We start from the raw sequence: 21,024 nt of genomic DNA on the forward strand, positions 1-21,024 counted from the left end.
TACATCTTACAACAGTTTCAACTTTCTGAACTGGATTTACTGGATTTCTGAACTGGATAGATCTGGAAAGTTGAGGAAGCCCAAACTGTGCAGCGTCAGCCAGGTCCGACTGTCTGCAGGGCCCTGGAGAGAAGAGGTGAAACCACATGCACACACACACACACACACCCACACACACACACTCACACACCTGGCCCGTGGTGCCGCTGACTGGGCTCGTTTTCTGTCCTGTTAGCATCATTAGCGCAGCGAGGACGAGGCGTCAGCGCCGTGGACACAGAGCGGGTCAACAGGACCAGAGGCTCAGGTTGGGTCGACAACATGGAGCCCAGTTTGGGTTTTTGAGGTTTATGAAAAGTTTTTGTTGATTATTCAGAGATTTTAAAGGTTATTTTGAAGCTTTAATACAGCAGCTTAATAACCCTGATCTCTTCCCCTCATGGTTTATCTCACTCTTTATTGCAAAAACAATAGTTTGACTGCTTCAGTCAAAGGTACAAATAATCAGCAAGCATTATTTCAAATGGTTCAGAAAGTTCAACTCGGAATTCATAATGTGAAATAAATAATAAAGCAAGACAAAGACAGACAGACAAATTGTTTTCAATATCAGAACCGATACAGATATTAATATCGGATCAGTGGATCTCTACCCACTACTAGACAGATACTGTATGAGGCATTGTAAATCTTTTTTAAGATTTCTGTTGTAACAGTTGCTTCAGCTTGTTGTCAAGTTGTCGTGGATTTCTGAAACTCCAGCGCAGCTCTCAGCTGGAGGGGCGACAGGTAAAAGGCGTGTGAGAAGCTCTGACATTCAGAAGCTGTTACATCATGAGTGAGGTTCAGGTCACTTTGTTTATCCCACATGATTCCAGCTGAACCTGAACACTCCCTGACTCAAACCTAAAAGGATCTGAGTCACAACCCGAGCAGCTCCGTGTTGGACCGGCTCTCAGCGGCGTTAAATCTGAGTCATTGCTGCGTTCGCTCGCTCGCTCGCCCTGCCGCTCCATCGGGAGCTTCGCTCTCTGCTCGTGTCTGCTGCCACGCTCCACCCGCCAGCCGGGGTTAAAACCATTTCAGCTGCCGGTGAGAGCGCCGTCCTCCAAACCGGCTTTCCACTGTCGCTTAGCAACAGAGGCTGCCGTGACCAGTGCTTCCCACAAGCAGCCAGTCGGTGTTACCAGTTAGCAGAAAAACACGGTCTGGGTGAGGAAAAGCTCTCAGCGCAGCGAGGACACAGAGTCCTTTCAGCTCTCGCTCACATTACAGAAAACTTCCTGCTTCACCTCATTCAGTATTAAAGATAATATTTCTGTATTTCTGAATAGTGTTGCTGATATGGATTTAAAGTTTTATCACAATATTTTGAGGTCCAGCTGTGATAACAATAAAAGTGGCAATAAGAACTATTACTCATTTTTTAGGTGGCTGTATGAATGTGTGTCACAGCAATTACAGCCCCACAAACACAAATGATCCTTTTGAGAAACATTCCCATGTTTACTGTTCCGCTGCAGGAAACCAGTCACATAAAAAGTGTCATTGGAATCACTAAACTGCACACAGTATCTGTATTTCCAAATTTGTTGGTATTTATTGATCATTTAAAACAAACAGTGGAGGAAATAGTAAAACTAACAATCCTGACAATAAGGAGGCTCTTGTTTTTCTTTAAATGTCCTTAATTGTAATTTATCGTGACAAAGCTAAAGGAAATTCTTTTTGTGATATAAAATTTATTATTGATGCTCCCATCAGGTTTTTTACTGCTGATTCCGATACCGATCATCTATGAGGCCGATTTCTGCCGATCGTCTGGAATGGCTGTTCATTGTTCGGTTTAGGTATAAATAATACAATGTTATCTGGCAAAATGAAAAAATTAACTGTCACCTAATTTAGACATATTTTAATACATATATAAAATCTTTTTTTTTTTAAGTTACCTGCTGCAGCTTTAAGCAAATGTTTGGTGTGAGAGTTCGCCGGCGCTCCGTCTGTGAAATATCACCACCAGTAGCAGCGGTCCAACAGCGGGAGCAGAACCGGCGTCTCACTCCGCAGCTCCAAGACTTGAATTATTGTTCGGGTTATTTGTTTAGCTTTCTGACCGTGATGCTAATCGTGTTAGCAGCTGTGCTGCTTTACCTGCTGTCCGGCCGCTCCGGACGTCCTTCTTTCCCTGCGTTGAGCCTCCATGAAGCCAAACTCCGTCAAGTTCTTGTGTTTTAAATACCATATTAGATTCGTCGTGTTGATGCATTTTGATGTGCTTCACCCCCGACGTAATTTTCCGCCGCAACACGCAAACTCTCAGAGCGTTAAAGTTCCTCACGCCGGACTTGTTGCGGCGCGCTGCGCAGTGTGAAGGAAGGAGCAGAGGAGCTGCACACGCAGGCTGAGAAGTGAGATAAATATGATCGCAACAAGAGACAGTGATCGGCGATCACCAATCAAACACTTTTTCACATAAATGGCCGGTTATTATCAGTGGCCGAACGACACGATAAATGACAGAGTATTGAAAGCGGATATGTCATAACAGATATTTACCAGTAAACATTTCCTTACCATTAAACACATAAAAAAACAAAACAAGCAGAACCACTGACATTTCTTCTCTTCTCCAGTTAAACATCTACAATCCTCTGCTGCATCACATGACCAAACAAATACCACCTGACCAGCGGCGGGCACTAAAACGTTCAGTACCCTCTGTGTTGCCAGATTGGGAGTTTCTTTTGAGCCTGATGTTAAAATATGAGCTGCTTTTCACAAATGTTGGCGGGATTTTACAAAGTGTTTAAATATTGTGCACAGAAACGCACAAAACCTTTAAAAAATTCTGGTTTTGAACTCATCTTATTAGCTTTTATTTTGAAATGATCAATGATTAGTCTCTACGTAGTAACACTGTAAAACAGTAATTCCAGTGTAACATCAAGATTTAAAACACACGAGTCTCACTGTGTTCACAGTCGATTCCTTTGCAGTCCCAGCGGATCTGGTTCTGCTCAGAATATCATCAAGGAAAACCCAAAACTTTGCTTGTTTGATGTGGCATATTGGCAACAAATCTGGCAAAAACCAGCCGCCTGAGATTTCCTTCCATCCAGATATAGACTACCAAAACTCAGAGATGTTCTCAAGTCAGTTTCTAAGTCCAAGTCTTCTCACATTTTCAAGGGGAAAGTCCAAGTCAAGTCTCAAGTCTTTGAGTCGTTTATTCCAGTGATCTGGAGAAACATTCATGTTGTCAGTATTATGAAGCTCTAGCTAACATGAACAGGTTGTTATGAATCATTAACATCCCATAATAATCCACAGATGTCACTGCCTAATAGTCATGCTCAGTCTTTCACAGTAAAAAATACGATCACAACAAAGAAAAATGGCCATCGCACTACAGAAGCTAAAGACCGTTAGCTGACTGCAGACTATTGGAGCAGATAGCCTAACTAATTGACCTGCTAATATCATGTTGTTATATTTCTGCTTCTCTAAAATAATAAAGTAAATAAAATGTAAAACATAAGTACTCTGTGCTGTCAGTACTTTCTGATATTCTAGGTATTTAACGTACATTGTTCAGGTTATGCATCATGCAGGAGATCATGGAGGGACTGAAAAACAAAAGGAGAAAAAGCAGAGCTGACTGAATGACACTAATGACAGAAACATATGGGCTGTGGTGGCATTAGCACTGATCAGCTAATGTGCCAATAGTGGAGCAATTTTTTCTTTTAGCACTTTAGCATTCTGCTACCTTCAAAAATGTTAAGCACACTTAGCTTCTAAAGGTTCATTTACTTGACTGTTTTTTAAAGTAAAAAGAAACAAAGTTGTGTCTTTGACATGTGGTGGGCATCAACAAGGTTGATATTAGCATGCTAGCATTAACTTCTGCTTTAGCGTTAGCAGAACCTGTGTTTATGATTAGTGCTAAAAGGTTAGCACAGCTAACTTTTTAGCTAGTGATGCTCCCCACAGCAAAACAGCCAAGTAAGTTAGTACTTTAGGGCTTAAAAGTAAAAATTAACTTTAGGGAAGCTAAACGTTTTCTAAGTTAGCCGTGTCCACCGCTGCATCTGGCCCGTCTTTCCTTTGTTACGTCGCATTTGGATCCCAGATGGAAACAGAAGGAACCGGTTCAGCATTAGAACCAGTCTGGCAGACTTTCACACATCATGATCTGCTGCAGTTTGTAAATTTCAACCTGTGCAGTGAATATTTCTCACTCATGCACACAACAGCCACACTGCACTTTCCTAATTAGGATAGAAGCTCGTCTCCTGCAGCCATTTAAAAAGTTATGCAATCGTTTTCTCCAAACCAACCGACGCTGCCTGAGTGTTTCTGGCCAGCGGAGATCAAGCAAAGAAAAACAAAAGGAAGTTTAAAGCATCTTTACACACAGAACCTGTCAGGGAAGCTGCAGAGTTAGTAGCGATCAAAGATGAGCACGAGACCCAGAAAACCAGACGATTTCGGCCATTTAAAGAGGAAATATCGTTGAGTGATTAACTCAGAGCGGCTAACTGGGCCCGGGTCGGTGCGTCTGGTTTTCCGGTTCCTCTCGCTCTCTCTGGTTCTGGTAAACACACGGAAACACTCACGGTTTCTGGTGGTGCAGGGTGTGGGAGTGGTGGTTGTTGGAGGCGTTGGCTCGGTGCAGGCGTTCCAGACGCTCCTTCTCCTTCTCCACGAAGTTGGTGTTGGTCCCGGTGCTGGTGGAGGGAACCCGGGTCAGCCGGCTGTGGGCCCGCGGCTGGTCCCTGGGCGGGATGGGAGGCGGCGGCGGTGGCGCTGGGCTGGTGGGCGAGGCCGGAGCCGGGATCTGGGTCGGTATAGAGATGGAGGTTGGGTTGGCAGAGGCCAGAGGCGAGACGGCGGCGGGGGTGCTGTTGTAGGCGTGGTGGTGGTGAGACTGGTGGGACTGGTGGGACTGGTGGCTGTGGTGGAGTGGGATGGAGGTGGGAGGTGGGGGCGGAGCCTGGCTGTTGTGGTGGTGATGGTTCTTGGTTGCCGTGGCGAGGGCCGAAGGCGGCGGCGGGGGAGGAGGTGGGAGCGGAGGCTCAGGAGGAGGAGCGGGCGGAGGCGGAGCGACGGGTTGCCGATCCAAACGCAGGTCTTTGTTCTCCTGGCTCAGACGATCCAGTTGGACCTCCAGCTCCTCGATTCGGCGCCGCTGGGTTTCCAGAAGCTTCTGCTGGCTCTCGATGATGTTGTTGAGCTCCAGCAGGTACTCCACAGCCCGGTTGGGGCTTTCCGGACTCCCTGGACCCGGACCCTGACTGGCATCCATGACCTCAGATTACAGAGGCGGTTCTGGCTGGTCCGGTTTGGTCCAGGAATGAAAGCCTACTCTACAAGCTAAACTACACCCTGAGGCCCTGAGGCCTACACCTTCAGACAGGAAGTACTTCACCCTCCCCCCCACCTGAGGTGAGTGGGGGGGAGAGGACTTGTCCCTCTTTGAGTTCTGATGTAAAAATCAAGATGGATGCCCGCCCTGTGCGCTCCAGTCGGGGCGTTGTGTGGAGTGGTGGAGCATTCCCTGCCCAGCCGTCCCACCGGAGCAGATCTCACAGCTCGGTCCTCAGCGGTTCGGTTCTGTTCCTGTTGCTCAGTAAATCTGTATCCGCTCACTTATCTCCATCCAGAGTTTCAGCTTCCAGCAGCCGGACTGGACGGACCGGAGGATCAATCCGCCCCGAGTCAGGGAACCCGATCACCTGCTGAAACAAAGTCCGCAGCTCCTCTTTCATCCTGCAGAGGGCGCACCGTTTGCAGCACCACCTAATCCCCGGCTTCCCTGCGGAGCCTCATGGTGGCCCGGGACCCGGAGCGCTGCTGTGACGGTCCAACGGTTCAGAGCGAAGTCAGATCAGGAAAAGCAGAACTCAGAACTCATCTCCTGAAGGAAGAGCCGGCCTGGTCCATCCTGCAGCCGGACCGGATCCCCGAGGCTCGCCGACCACCTCAGATCCCGCTTGTCTCCATGGATACCAGGACGCGTTCGGGGTCTTCCCTCCACATCCTTCCACCTGCAGTCACATGAAGGAAGAAGGAAGAAAACGCAGATGAGAAGCAGAATCAGAGATCAGACCTGCAGAAAACAGCCGTTTCTTTCACTCCACCTCTTCTTTTCTCATCCCTCTGTTCCTTCCTCATAAAACCAGCATCTCCTCCTCCTACACTCCATCTCTCCATCACTATTCATCTCCACACGCCGCCCCGGCTCCACTTCAGCCTGCTTCATGTGCATCGTTACATCAGTGTCAAATATATTCATACTGCACCTTTAAAATCTGATGAAATTCATTTAAAAAAAGAAAATGTGATGATGTCGGACGTCACAAATTTCAGTTTGTTCACTTTTAAGAGAAAAATGATCAAATCTGGGCTTCAACCTGAACAAAAGTCAGAAGACATTGTTTAAATCAGTGGCTTTATGTCGTAAAATTAACTTTTACACATTTTGTCTCATAACAGTCACTAGTTTCAGTGTATTTTATTTAACAGCCAAACACAAAGTGATGCTTAAAAACTCAAAATGTCACATTAGTTTCCAAATACTTTACAAATGTTGTGCGTTTGAATTCAGCTCTCTTTACTCCGAAACACCTAAATAAAACTAAAAACTTGGAAAAGCAAAGCTCCGCCCCCAAATTTTGAAAAATTCCCCAAATGTGGGCGGAGCTAATAAACGTGGGGGCGTGGCCAACCCGAGGCTGATGGGTGGGGGTGTGGTCAGGGCGACAGAATTGTTGCCAACTTAGTGACTCGTTGCTACTTTTAGCAACTTTTCAGACCCGCTATCAATGTTTTTTCAATTATTACTGGAGACATTCGAAGTGGAAAATATTGGACACACTGGAAGGTTTGGTTGGACTGTTTTTCCATGAATAAAGTAGTTTAACCAGGCAGAGCCAACGGCTGAATATATAGAAAGTGAGAAAGTAGATCTGCTTAAAAAAAACACTGCATGTTGATGTTTTGACATTTTAAATAAGACTGTGCCCATATTTGAGGGTAAAACCCGCAAAAATCACTGCTTTGATATTTAGGTAATCTGGTGTCCCAGCTGTACCTGAACGCAGCATAAGAATCCCTTCCAGCAGCAGGTTTGCAGTTTGAGCTGCTGGGATGCAATAGGATCTGGATTTTTATCTGCGCTGTTTTCATTCACTTTGGTGCTGTGTGAGTTATGTGACCTTATCTCTAGTGAAACATGCAGACATAAAGTTCTGGTTCGGTCCAACACGTCTTCCTCCAATGTAGCCGCATGAGAATCCTTAATGTTTCTAAATAACAGAGTTTATTGACAGCTGGGCGTCGTCTCTGCTGGGTTTTATTGTCACTTTTTAAGGAAAACTTAAACATCTTGACAGTTAAGGATTTTTATCGCAGCACATGCCTGTATCAGAGTGGTCCAGTCAAAGTACAGACATAAGCTTGGAAGTTCATACAAGAACTGAAGAATTATTTTTATCTGCTAAAGATTTTATTTTCCTTCTTTATAAATCTGAACTCAATGTTTTGAGGTTTTTGACTAAAATGTGACAAAAACAGAAAGGTTTAAGGATTTGACTAGGCCCTGTGACAATGTCTTCACTGTATTGTTCCAGAACCCTTGAGTGGTTCCCGACCCATAGCTGGACTGGTTCTGGAATCCCATCCAGAACCAGCTATTGTTTACCCCTGGATCGGTTCTGATGGGCCGGTTCTCCTCACACAGACCTGAACAAAACCATGGAAACCAAAGTCTGAGTCAATCACACACACACACACACACACACACACGCACACACACACACACACACACACGCACACACACACGCACACACACACACACACACACACACACACACACACCCCTACACACAGCTGGTCTCTGGTGCAAAGCAGCCAAATTGTTTTAAGCTTTTATATCTTTTCCCATTAAGCACAGTCAATTATTCATGACTCACTAACTGACCCCCCTCCCCACAGACTCCCCGTTCCCCCAGACTGACCCCACCTCCCCCAGACTGGAGGGGGCAGTCTAACTGGAAACAACCTGGCTCTGGTTGTTTCTAGTTAGCACTGGGTCAAAGCAGAGGAGCTCAATTTTTCACAGATTATAACAAACATGGAAACAGTTTGAACAGATATCTAAAAATATATTTTTTATAAAAGTCGCCTGCTGCAGTTTTAACACACTGATAACTCAGATGTGACTGAACTGAAATGACTCAAACTGAGTTAAACTGAACTAAAAACTGACTGGAAGAAGAAAACACATAATATCAGCAGAGCAATTATACAGCTAATCTGGTGCTAGCAAAGCTAATTTAGAGGTTTTGCTAGCTGTGAAAACATTTAGCACACTTACCTTCCCCTAACTTTCTAAAGCACTAATTTACTTGGCTGCGTTCTAAACTTGCAGTTGAATAAAGTTCAACATTTGTCTTAGCCAAGTAGTTACAGTAGCTGTTTGTATTTAAGCTTTTATTTTGAAGTGAGTGAAGGCTGTTCCTCTCCTTCTTTACTTTATTTCTAATGAGAAACAAACAGGAACAAAATAAAACATGTTGGCAGATATTTAGTAATGATGAGGTTTTGTGCTTTATACATGTTGTGTCATTGACACACGGCTGAATTTAGCACATTAGCCTTTTAACATTAGCTTCAGCTAAATACCACACTGGCGTAGTGCTTTAGCGTTAGCATAACTAATATATATGAATAGCGGAGCTAACTTTTTGGTCTGTAGTGCCCACCACTGCAAACCCTTCACAATAAGAGCTCCAAACATAAATCATATGTAAAACAACTGAAAACTTGTAAGTTTTCATTTCTGAATATGAAAACAATGGTGGGTGTTTGATATAATCAAAGGGTCACCTGGCTGCCACTCGTGTGAAGTTCAGAGTTATGTAATGTAATCATGTTTAATGATGAATCAGAAATATTCCCTATGATGAAAAGCGGGACGGCCTGTGAGTTTCTCCTGCAGAAGAATCACGTTCTGCTGGTGTTGAGCTGAAATGAATCTGCATCCCACACAGCAGCAGCCAGAATTAGGCGTGTGGGCGTTTCATCAGCTGCATTCTTCTCATGCTCCTTTGTACGATCTGGAGCTAATTTAACAGCAGCGTCGGGTTTTTACCGTCACGTTCTGAGCCACGCAGCGGCTCCTCCGACCCACGCAGCGTTTACACACAGCCTCCCTCCATCTGCAGCAACACATGCATGTGAGGCGCCGAGCGAGCGCAGGCAGCCAGCACGCTCTGCACAGCGGCCTGCACAGCCAACAGTTAGGTGACACACATGTGAGCGCTCACACACACACACACACACACACACACACACACACACAAACACGATGCGGCATTCAGAAAGAAGCAACAGAAAAAATCAAGATAAAGAGACGGAGCCTCACAAGTTCCTCCTGCAGAGGTGATGGAGGGATGAAGGTGGAGGAGGGAGGATTATTGATCTGAGTTCATTCCTCCTTCGCTGCCGCCGTCATCATCATCATCATCATCATCATCATCATCTCCTCCAGAAATAAAAAAAAAAAACAACACAGCTGCTACTACTCCCAGGTTTTCCTCTCCTGTTGGGGATCAGATGGAGATCAGGTCATGTTTTCCTCCGCTGCTGCAGGCCAGGCTCCTTCGCTCCTTCTTCTCTTCCTCCTTCTGCCGACTCAATCGCTTTCTAATTATCATTCCTCTGCGCCTGACAGCCAGCCGTCGCTGCAGCGGGCTGCCGATCCCCCTCAGCAGCGTGTGAACGGACGACGGTCGGGTTACCATCAGAGGGGGGCAGAGGGGATCTTCCTCCTTTACGTCGCCGTAAAAGAAGAGGAGGAGGAGGAAGAGGAGGAGGTGTTGAGTCCAGATGGATGGATGGATGTGTAGAAGGAGGGAGGCGTCGTGGTGACAGAGGAACATGAACTGCTTCACTGCACAAGCAGCAACACGAGCCACAATGTTCACATATTTACCCAGAAAACGACAAAACTCCACAGATGCTGCAGCATCACGGCCATGTCAGCGCAGCATCACGGCTGCAAACTGACAGGAGCCACAGAGAGGCCAAAAACATACAGGCAAAACATTATGACTCCTCAAACCCAACAGGCAGCAGCTGCTGCAGTTGAGATAACTTTTAAAATGTCCCAAAAAGAAAAGAAAAAAAGTGAATTATGCGTGTCACCATGAACAGGCTACGCTAATCATTTCATCAGATGCTAACACTACGCATGGCTGTAATAAACAAAGTAAAGTTCACAAGCTAGCATAGACCAAACATCTCAGAGATATAAAGTCGTTCCCTCCAAGATGGAGGACGGATGTAGAAACAGTCACTTCAAGCAAGCCTGAAAACTTTGTGAAATTGAAGTTTATTTCAGATTTTTCCGTTTCTATCGACCTTTTCTGATGTAAGGCTTCAAACAAACGATGCAAACAAAGTTTATGATGAACTGAGTCCTTTAACTGCTCAACCTTTCTAATCATCCTGATCACTTTAGCTCTGAAGCCACATTCACTTGGCTGCTCACACACACACCCACACACACACACACACACCCCTACACACACACACCCACACACACACACACACACATCATATCAGGAGGCAGCTTGGGTCAGATGCCTGGCACTAGAGTTTGGTGAGACTCTCTCTTATTTGTTTCCATTTTTTCCTCCTTTAAAGCATCAACTTTAAGGATAAAATGTTTACTTGTTGCAAATATGATGTCAAGATTTATATGAAAGTGATGCTGCAGTAAACACTGACATGACTGTTGTCATTAAGCCTGTTTGGGTTTTGTTTAAGCTACATTTTGCTGGGAACCAGCAGATGACAGAAGAGGAGCAGAGCTGGAATATGGTTTTATTTTCACATAAATAGTTTGGATTATTAACTGTTTTACTGTTCATGTCATTGAAAAGGAGTCGCAGCTTTTATGTTGATCCTGCTGTGACTGGATCCAGATCATTTATCTACTGATGGGATTCATTTACAGAACTAAATCAATCATACAATATACACTTCTATAGAAACTTTGAAGTACAAGAAAAGTACAAAACTTTTTGTAAGTTCTCATCGATTTTATTAAGTTTTAGACATTTGTCATATTTTTCCTTTATCATTTGCTTAGTTTTTCCCCTTTTCTTAACTTTTTCCCCTTATTAACAGATTATTTCTCTGTTAGCAACATTATGAACTTTATATACTTTTATTTACAGTTAAACCATGAAACACGATGATTATAATGCAGCATTCTGATATGACAGAAGAGCATTCACGCTGCCATATTAGTGCTAATAAATCTTTGCCGCACAGATGATGAGTTAGAACCTGAACCTCCAGCAGGCCCTCAGACCCCAACCCAGAAAATGAAGCGAATCAGCAGCCGGAGAAAATGGCTTCAATTTAAACGTTTCATTCTGTCCCTGCAGAGTGTGTGTGTGTGTGTGTGTGTGTGTGTGTGTGTGTGGGGGGGTGTGTGGGGGTGTGTGTGTGTGGGGGTGTGTGTGTGTGTCAGAGAGAGAGACCAATTAACCTCCAGCGCTAATTAAGGCAGGAGGAAAGGCTCGAGCGAATAAAACCGGAACCGGACAGTTCAAAGCTCGTCGGTAAAGAAAAAACCCGCTGAGGGTGAAGTTGGTGTTTTCCTGGCGCGTGCGGACCTTCACGCAGAAAACGCACGGACTCGTTAAAACCCAGACAGTGACCGTGATGCAGCGCTTCGGAACCGGCCCGAACAGAACTCACCTCCGGCTGCAGCTCGGTGTGTCTCCGCCGCTGAGGAACGAAAATAATCCAAATCACCAACAACCTCCATCTGTCACCATCATCCGCTGCTGGGAGCTGTGGCTGCAGACCGCCGCACAGATCCTCTGCTGCTGACAGGATGCGCCACTCTGACTGAGAAACACTGCATGGGGGTGGAGGCACTGTGTTAAAGGGACAGTTCAGGATTTTTTGCATTAAAAAGCAGAATCATAATGCTTAATGAAAAGCTATTTATTAGTATATCAACCAACATCATGTTTGAAAAGCTGAATTTTATTTATTTAAGTGGAAAATGAAGGCTTGGAGGCGGTGCGCCACCAATGAGCTTCCCCTGTCAAACAAGTACTTAGAACAGGACATGCAAAATATTTCAAGTCATAATAAAAAGTATACAATGCACAAAATATGAAAACAAATATATTACTTAGCAAATCATGAAACGTTAAAGAGCATGAGAGCAAAACAGTTATGAACCTGATCAGGACTGTTGGACTGCAGGATATTCACAGTTCAATATTTGTGGATTTTTCATGGAAGATCTATTTGCAGATTTTTTTTTCGTGAAGCATTTTTAGGATAATTTAAAGAAAATGACACGCTATTGGTTGGCGTTATTCAGGAGCAGCAGCCATTTTCCTTGTTCCGATTGGCTGAACCCTGAAGGGCAGATATAAGAAATACTGTAGATGTAACTTCTGCAGCAGTGCCAAGATAGTTTCCACTGTGTGTAATAATGAATATTAATACATATTTGGTGTTTGAACCAAATTTTGTTATATCTATTTTTAGCAGGAGTCTCAAGTATTTTCAGATTTGAACTATTCTTGGACGGATGTGGTAACTGAACGGTTACCGGCGCCGCTGTACTTCACCTTCCTCTGTCAAGTTTCTCTTTCAAAACAAGACAAATTATACCAAAAGCAAAAATCACACTTTATAAACTTTACACGTTTATAAAACTGTATTTGTATAAAAGTTTGTCTTCATCCAACTCCCTGGCCCTTACTACGGACTGCGGCTTGTTATGGATCATATGACCTGAAAATCTCCACTTTGTTTCTGTTGACCATGTTTAAGTTTTCTGATGGAATCGGTTGGTTTCCTGCTTTATAACTGAACTAGAAGAGCAAGATGAGGCTGAGCGTTTATTAGTGTAGCACATTTCAGCAACAGGCACTTCAAAATGTTTACATGATAAAAACAGAAAGTATGAAAACATAAAGCAACAAACAAATATTACATTTTAAGACCATCATCAGAAATCATCATTAAATGTTGGAATAAAGAGTTGAATTAATCAATGTTGTTATTAACTAAATGTAAAGGTCTGATAATCTGGGGTCTGGCCATAAAACCACCAGATTATTAATCTCAGTAAATTAGAACATGTGTGTCCTAATGAGTCTCATTTGTCAGATTAAAAGCACCGTTTGAAAATGTCAAAAGTAGATATTAAAAATACTTTCCATTAAGCTCACATTTCTGTTTTTAAATGTTTTTTATTCATGTGATGTAATATTCTGATATTTTTGATAACTCTAAGTGTAAAATCATAACTAACAGAAATAAAGGCCAACAAACTTCCCTCCAAGTATTTCACCCATATAATGTGTTTCACTTAAACTGCCTGAAATTAATGAACTTTTCAACAATGTTCTAATTTACTGACCGGCTCTGGAGTTTCTTTAATAAACTGATTCTATTGTGTGACCAATCAGAATCGGAACAGTGAAATGGTTGGAAAACAACAGAAGAGTGAGACCTCTGTGTTTTCCCTATCTTTGGAGGCTCTGTTGATCAGCTTCCTGCAGCTGCAGCAGATTCTCCTCAGGAAGCTGCATCAGGTGCTGCAGGTCATCCCGCTGCTTCCTGCAGCTGCAGCGACACAGAAACATTTAAAGAGGAGAAAACTGAAACCAAACGCATTTTTATGTTTCCTCCTCAATTATATCCACCAGTCAGTTCAAATGTATCACAATGCTGCACTGAATTATTACTTATTCTGTTTCAGTTTAATAATTACACTGAAAAAAGAGAACTTAAAAATAGTTAATTTGTTACATGTAATCAAATTAAATTTGTCAAAATTAATTTACGATTGTTTATCATGAAAACTTAATAAACTTAATATATTTATTTGGATAAACTTAGTTTGATTACTTACAACAAATTAACTCATTTTTTTTATCAGCTCTTTTCTTTTTTCAGTGTATATTCCTGATTAACTGAATGTAACTTTTTGAAGTTATATTCAAAAAGTTATATTTTGAATACAAATTCAAAAATTGGACTTGTATTGACTTCAAAAGGTCAATACAACTTATATATCATAACTTATATAAATATTAGTTCATAGAACTTGAAATTAAAGAATCTTTAAGGTTAAATAATCTCAGTGATTAATTAACATTAGGTTGCTCAGACTTTTGTAAAAACTTTAAAATAGAATTTAAGATCAGAAATAATGATAATTGATTATGGATATGTAAATAAAATAAATAAATCCAGTCATCTATTCTTACTAATTTGCCGGTTCAGCTTTTATTGCAGCTTAATCTCACAGAAATATTTAGAAAAATAAAAAGTGTAATAGACATGTGTTTATTAAATCATGAAGAAAAAGGTTAATATTTATTTGCATAAACTGAACTATTTCTGCAGCCTGAATGAAAAAGTTAAATGAAGGAGGAGCCATTCAGATGCAGAACTGCAGCATGTTTATGAGTTCTGCTGCAGCAAAATATTGATTTATTGGCTTTACTGTCAGATTGTGAAGCTTTTAACATCAAAACTCCACAAAAATGCCAAAATGTATTTAAACACTAACAGATGAAAAGACAAGGAGCAAAACAACACAATGAGTTTTAATCAGTGGAGAAGGAGAATATGAAAGTTTATCAAATAACCTGTTGATGTTTTTAGTGATGAAATAAATCATTAGGAGCTGCTGCAGCGTAAAGTCGAGATTATTTTCACAATTTAAACATTCCAATATCCCATTAGAAAGAAATGATTTTAATTTTTAATCGGTGCTTTGAAAACCGCAGGAGTTCAGAGTTTTACATCTTGAGTCCAAACGAGGCTGCAGAGCCGTCAGTCATCCAGTTCTGCTGTTCATAAAGTACCGGACCGCCTGCTGCTCCAGCTCTAACATATTAGCTTTAGCAGCTTAGATGGTTGCTGTTAAGATTTATGTGACGATAATGTTAACATTTCTAATTTAATACAGAAACATGTAAATATATCACATGTTTTAGTAAGATGTCATGATGATGGTTGAATAAACTTATTTTTAAATGAACGTGAGTGAAGGAGGAAAGCAGCTGCAGTGCTGTCCCTTGCCGCTTCTCTCTCAACTATCTTTAGACGTTTTCTTTTCATAACCCTCCTCCTCCTCCTCCTCCTCCTCCTCCTCTCTCCGCTCCGCTCTGACTTCCACCCACTCACTCTGCAGAGAAGAAGTACAAAAAATAAGATAAAAATTAAACATTCAGCCTTTAACAAGATTCATTTTTTAGATACGGACAAATTTCCTTCAAAACGGGGAAAAGTAAAACTCCTGGAATCAAATGTGACGCCTCAGAACCAGGAAGTAACCATGGCGACGACAAGCTGGACCAAAGCTAACAGCTTTAGCTGTTTCACTGCTAACAAGTGCTGACCGTTTTAGAAAGGTCACAAAATCAGTTAGTGTCTTTTCTATGAATTCATTAAACAAAATGTTAGATACTCACTAAACGTAAAACATATGATGCTCCAGTGTGGATGACTTTAGATAAACACATCTGGTTGAAGTTTGTTTAATCTGAAAAGGTCACAGAATCACTTTCACTCTGCTGCAGATTAAATTAACAAAATGGAGGCGGATCTGAGAATGAAGGCGCTGATTTGATGACCTCTGTGGTTTGACTGGATGTTCTACATGAACCACAAGTTTTATAGACGTCTCAAAACAATTAGGCTCCCAATTTAAAGTTATTTCAGATTGTTACTCTTCTTTTAAAGTTAAATCCGCCTGCAGGCTCTTCACACGCAGAGGCTTGACGTGAAAACAGGAGGGTTACGTGACTTTCTGCCTCTTGCAGTTTGCAGCAATTGGCTCGTATTTCTAGCCGCTCGGAGAAGCTGGAGTTTTGTTTTAATGTCATTGTTAGTTTCTGCAGAGAGAAACTCAGCTGCTCTCTGCCTCCCCCTCACATATTCATATCAGCAGAATTTAAGAAAGTATAATTAGTTGGAGCGATTAGTGGGAGGATGGGATGTGATGCCGAGATTTTACACAGTAAGAGCATAGGAGTGTTTATATATTATAATATGTGGGCTGTCTGCAGGGAGCCAGCAGAAAAGGAGATTCTCCCTTCAGCAAATATACATATGGACGAATTTATCCTTGATATCGCTGAAGCGACTAACACAAGAAAAAAACCCAGATCCACTGGAGGATAAATGTGAAGTAAAACTTTTAAAAACTTGAGATTCTGTGGTTGCCTCCAGCTGGTTGTCGGCCATGTTGCTCCGTTCCTGCACCTCTGAACCCGGACCTGCGTGTGGGCTGCAGGGCTGCGGAGCTGCGAGCAGCTGTGTGGGAAAACAGCAGCGTGGCTCACAGTCCACATCCAACGCAACACAAGCAGCGGACCGGAGGAACGCTGACGGCTTCCCCGCAGCTGGGAACGGCGGGCCAGGACATTTCTGACCCATTTAATGCCTAACCCGTCATTATTTGTAAAGAAAAAAGAGAATCAAAATTCCTTAGTGCAGGGGAGCCCAAAGTGGGTCCTGGAGGCCCGGCATCCTGCATGTTTTATTCTCTCCCTGGTACCAACAACCTTCTCAGCAGGTCAAAGTTCTCCTTCGGCCTCTAATCAGCCGTCATTGGATCCAGGTGCGTTAAACCAGGGAGAGACTAAAACATGCAGGATGCCGGCCCTCAGGGGCCACTTTGGGCTCCCCTGGCTTAGTGGTTTAAAATGTTTTTACACATATACTCTGAAAAGTGTGGCTTGCATTTACAATCACCGTCTTTGACTCTGATACTACATTATGACAGCATGTAGACGGAGAACAAAGAAGAAACATTCTGCAAAAAAACTCCTAGAAAAACTTGGAAACGTCCAAGTTTGAAAAGTTGAAGACTTGAGATCCCAAAATTTCAATGATTTTTCTAGAAAATTTCTGAGATTTTTGTATGGAAACTTACTCTTTTTTTAAATCTACAACAGTTGTAATATGTCTTCATAATCCATCCATCCATCCATCCATCCATCCATCCATTGTTAAGGAAATATGGCTATTTTTGATTGTTTAATATAGTTAAGCTAATGCCATGTGCGTTTAAGTAGATCAACATTCCTATTTGGACAAGCTGATGCAAGGTAGGAGTTCAGAGATAAACATTCTCCTGGCAGGGCTGTAACTTAGAGCAGCCATAAAACACTATGCTCTTGAAAGGCTTTAAATTAGTAGGCCATAAAGAATATCTTCCCCGGCTCACAGGTCAGAGGTCGGGGGTTTCCCAGGAGCTCAGAGTTGCATCTGGAGTTGATCACAGCTTAGGAATCTTGGGAACACTTAGGTTTAATTTCTGATACACCTTTTTAATATTGGTAGCAATAGTGTGTTAGATTAAAGTATATTACCCAAGCTACAAGTACTAATCTAGTAAATCGAATGTATTTGAAAATGTACTAACTATGACAATATCGGAATCAAAAGAGAATGATTTGAATGTTATGTTTCACAGGTTGAAAAAAGACTTCTATCTCATTATTGTTTGTGATAAGGCAAAAATTCAAATCTTTGGAGAAGCTGACTGCAGAGGAGCAAGATAGGTTTTGTGAAAATAACTTATAACTTTAATAACTAAAATGACTCTTGATATTTGTCATTAAAACTCAGGGGAAGGTCTAAGTTTTTTTTCCAAGGTAGCTCTTGGTTGGTCAAAACAGGGGTACGCCCTATTTGCATATATTAACAAAGAGAAACGCCTTCACTAGAAAAAGGGAATGCGCAACAATAAGAATTCAGACAACTGCCCTGTTTTGCTTTTAAGCAACCAGCTGTCTCCAAAGGCGCCTTTGTTCTTTTTCTTTTAATTCTTTTGTCTCAGGTAAAGAATGTACTTCTGTGTACTCTGAAGTTTTCTTGTTAAACTCATACGGTGTTTTCTATTGAATTAAACTCTGTATCTCTGTGACGTCATTGTGCCTCGCCGTCTTCTTGCCAGCCGTGACGACATTCGCTCGGGACCCGGGCTAACAGGAGGAAAAGAGAGCCATGCTTTTTCCTAAATTTAAGCTAACCTAATAAATTTCCTCCTTAATACCATCCATCCATCCATCTATCCATCCATCCATTCATCCATCCAATTCAATCTCAACAACAAAATTCTCATCTCATCCAGCAGCCATTGTACAGCGCATACAGCAGTAAAACCAGCTGACCAAATGTGCTGGAGCTCTGTTTGGGTTGCTAGGTAACAGGATTGTGACTTAACAATCAGGAAGTTTTTGCTCAATTTCCAGACAACAGAAAAGTCATTGCCAAAAACCAACCGTGTTTTTTTTAGTGCTTGTTTTTAAAAGTAGACAAAAACCCAAATGGAAGTAAAACAACATACAAAATGTGAATTTTGCTGAATAGGTTCCCTTTAAAAAACAGATCGACTCTGCAGCAGGTTGTTAAACTGTGCTGCCATCTGGTGGAGAACACGGGGCAGAGCAGAAAGTCCAGCTGAATTAATCTGGCTTAGAGCCGCTAATTTAACCCAACCTGTGGAACAAAGATCACTGGTCATTTTTGATAAACATCTATTGTGGGACATTTGTTGTCATTTTTAAATAGAATCCCCGTTTTATTGTTCATCTATCTGGGTGTAACATAAAAGCATATAAATGAATCAGAGCAGATGTCAGATTATAGTATTTTTATGATGTTTTATTTCCATAATTGATTAACATACATAACTGTTTAAAGAAATAAACTGCTAAGTTTCAAACTAAAGATCTAGTTAACAAACTCACTAACTATTTAGCTTCAAACCAGATGTTTAGTTAGCCAGCTTACTAACTAGTTTGGAGCTAAAAAAATATGATGCAAACTAATATTTAGTTAGCTAAGAAGAAACTTAGTTTATAACTAAATATTCAGTTTAGAGCTACATGTGTGTCCTGAAATTGTGACATTTACAGATGAATGAATAACAAGGTGAAAACATAACTTTTGAACATGAATCTCCATCTGTTTTTCTTACGACAGGATAAATAACTGAAGTTAATTTTGACTGTAACTTTACAAACCACAGAGTGTTGGAGAATCAGTCCAGTGGTTCCACGTTTATTCAAACACATGACTGGAACTTTTTTAAAGGTTTCTGCATAAAATCAGAAAAGAGCAAAACAGCAAACAAAAACATCGATGAGAGGAGAGTCCTTTTCAGATGAAGGTTAAAGGTTAAAGGTCATCCTCATCCCTCCTTGTGGAAGGTCGTTCCATCTGGTTGCTCCTTCCAGCTCAGTCTGACGTTTCCTTCCACGCCGTCGTCCTTCAGCTTCTGCTTAAACTGACACACAAAGAACTGAGAGTCCCGGTCCGGTGTGTGTGTGTGTGTGTGTGTGTGTGTGTGATGAAACTTTTACAGGAATCCTGGAGGAGGATGAGGGTTGTACCTTCATCAGCAGGTCCTCCAGCAGAGCGGCGTCGTTCAGGTCCAGAGAGGAAGGCTTCACCACCTTCAGCTTCACCACAAGCTTTGAAACTGGAACCAGAACGTTTTGCTCTTTATCTGATGAAGAACAGAGAAAATTGAGTTATGATAGTTTTGTTCCAACACGTTGCGTTGTGGAAAGGAGAAGGAGAGGCCACCTGTCAGCTGTCCCTCCTCGTACTGACACACGATGCCGTCCAACCTCCACAAACCGCCACATTCTGGATTCAACATGAATCACAGATCCCAGTTTTTGGAAAATCACTGCAGCCGAAATTAAGTATGTCTTAGATTTTATTAATATTATTTATTTTTTGGCATTTTCTACCATTTGTATAAATGTAATAATTTTATTTTTATTTGTTTTATCATTTATCTGCCTGTGATTGTTGTGAAGGTTGTAAATGTGCTGCAGAAATAAACTTTGATATTGTCTTGTGTTTTATTAACTTTTTACTCGGTATTTTAACCTCTCTGTCTGTCCACACAAATGAATCTCCACGTTTAAATTCTAACAGGAAGTTTTGATTGGGTAGGTTTTTGCTTTGCCCTACACTGCCCCCTATGGGTTTGGCATATTCAAAGCAACGATCAGTGGTGTAATTCAGTGGCTTCATGGATGAAATTTTTTCTTACCCCAATCAGGCATGGATGAGATTATTTTATAGAAATAAATATTTAATTGCTTTAAAAAGACCCGGCTGTGTTTGGACTAGGCCGAAATGAGTCAGAACTCACCTCCATAACAAAAGAACGGGAAGTTCCAGTCACAAGGACAGTCCTCCCACTTTCCAGAGTCATCAAAGTTTGCTACGGTGCATTTCTCGGCCGGGCTGTTCGGTTCCCCTGATCTCCAGTGAGTGAACGCGGTGCTGGTTCTGTCCACCCAGGTCAAGGAGTTTCTGTTCAACCCGATCCAGGCGTACTGGCCAATCGGCATCAGCTGCTTTATCTTCTGGTTGTCTGACGGGTCTCTGGCGACGGCCATGTCTGTGTGATACTGCCTGCAGTTGGCCAGAGCGCCGGCCCAGGGAAAAAACTGCTCAACGAGGACAAATGTTACATTCGGTCCTGAAACGAGAACCCAGAGAAAAATGAATCCGAGTCGGAGGCAGGATGTAGAAATCTGAAGCTGGTACCAGATCTTCACCAGGCGGGGAAGAAGAAGTCCAGAAAACGGAGAGTTGGGCGGACATGCTGGATCCTCACCATTCACGTCAGCGCAAACAGACTTTTCGTAGTTTCCACAGGGCGAGTCGTTCCACAGCCCGTCGTCGTAGATCCTCACGCAGTCTTCAGGGCTCTGGTTGTTGTCAGGTTGTCCTTGCTGCCAGTTTCTGAAGTCGGAGTCTCCGGGGTTCTTAAAGACGTTCGGGTCGGACAGCGACCAGCTCCAGTTGTTCGGCTCGTCCAACAGTCCGATCCAGGCTCGCTGCAGAGACCCAGACCCTCAGGTTGAGAAACCTCCTTCCTCCTCCTGAGAAACAAACTTCCTCCAAAGACACTTTATGATCATA

At 42.4% G+C, this 21,024-nt stretch overlaps 1 protein-coding gene across 2 annotated transcripts in view; it reads right to left on the reverse strand.

Moving 5' to 3' along the window:
• Positions 1-11,931, reverse strand: part of LOC114140289 (IQ motif and SEC7 domain-containing protein 2-like) — a 121,714-nt gene extending 109,783 nt beyond the window's left edge. Inside the window, exons 1-2 of one of the 2 annotated variants that reach the window (XM_028010063.1) lie at positions 11,782-11,931; positions 4,623-6,053 (exon numbers count right to left, since the gene is read on the reverse strand). In XM_028010063.1, the coding sequence (XP_027865864.1) occupies positions 4,623-5,311 (689 nt within the window). In that variant the 5' untranslated portion in view covers positions 5,312-6,053; positions 11,782-11,931. Of the gene's footprint in view, positions 1-4,622; positions 6,054-9,433; positions 9,861-11,781 lie in introns of those variants that run through there. The other variant, XM_028010064.1, reaches the window with a different exon arrangement.
• Between the last annotated feature and the right edge of the window lie 9,093 nt (positions 11,932-21,024).

This window comes from Xiphophorus couchianus, chromosome 24, assembly GCF_001444195.1.
Source record: "Xiphophorus couchianus chromosome 24, X_couchianus-1.0, whole genome shotgun sequence".
Lineage (NCBI taxonomy): Eukaryota > Metazoa > Chordata > Actinopteri > Cyprinodontiformes > Poeciliidae > Xiphophorus > Xiphophorus couchianus.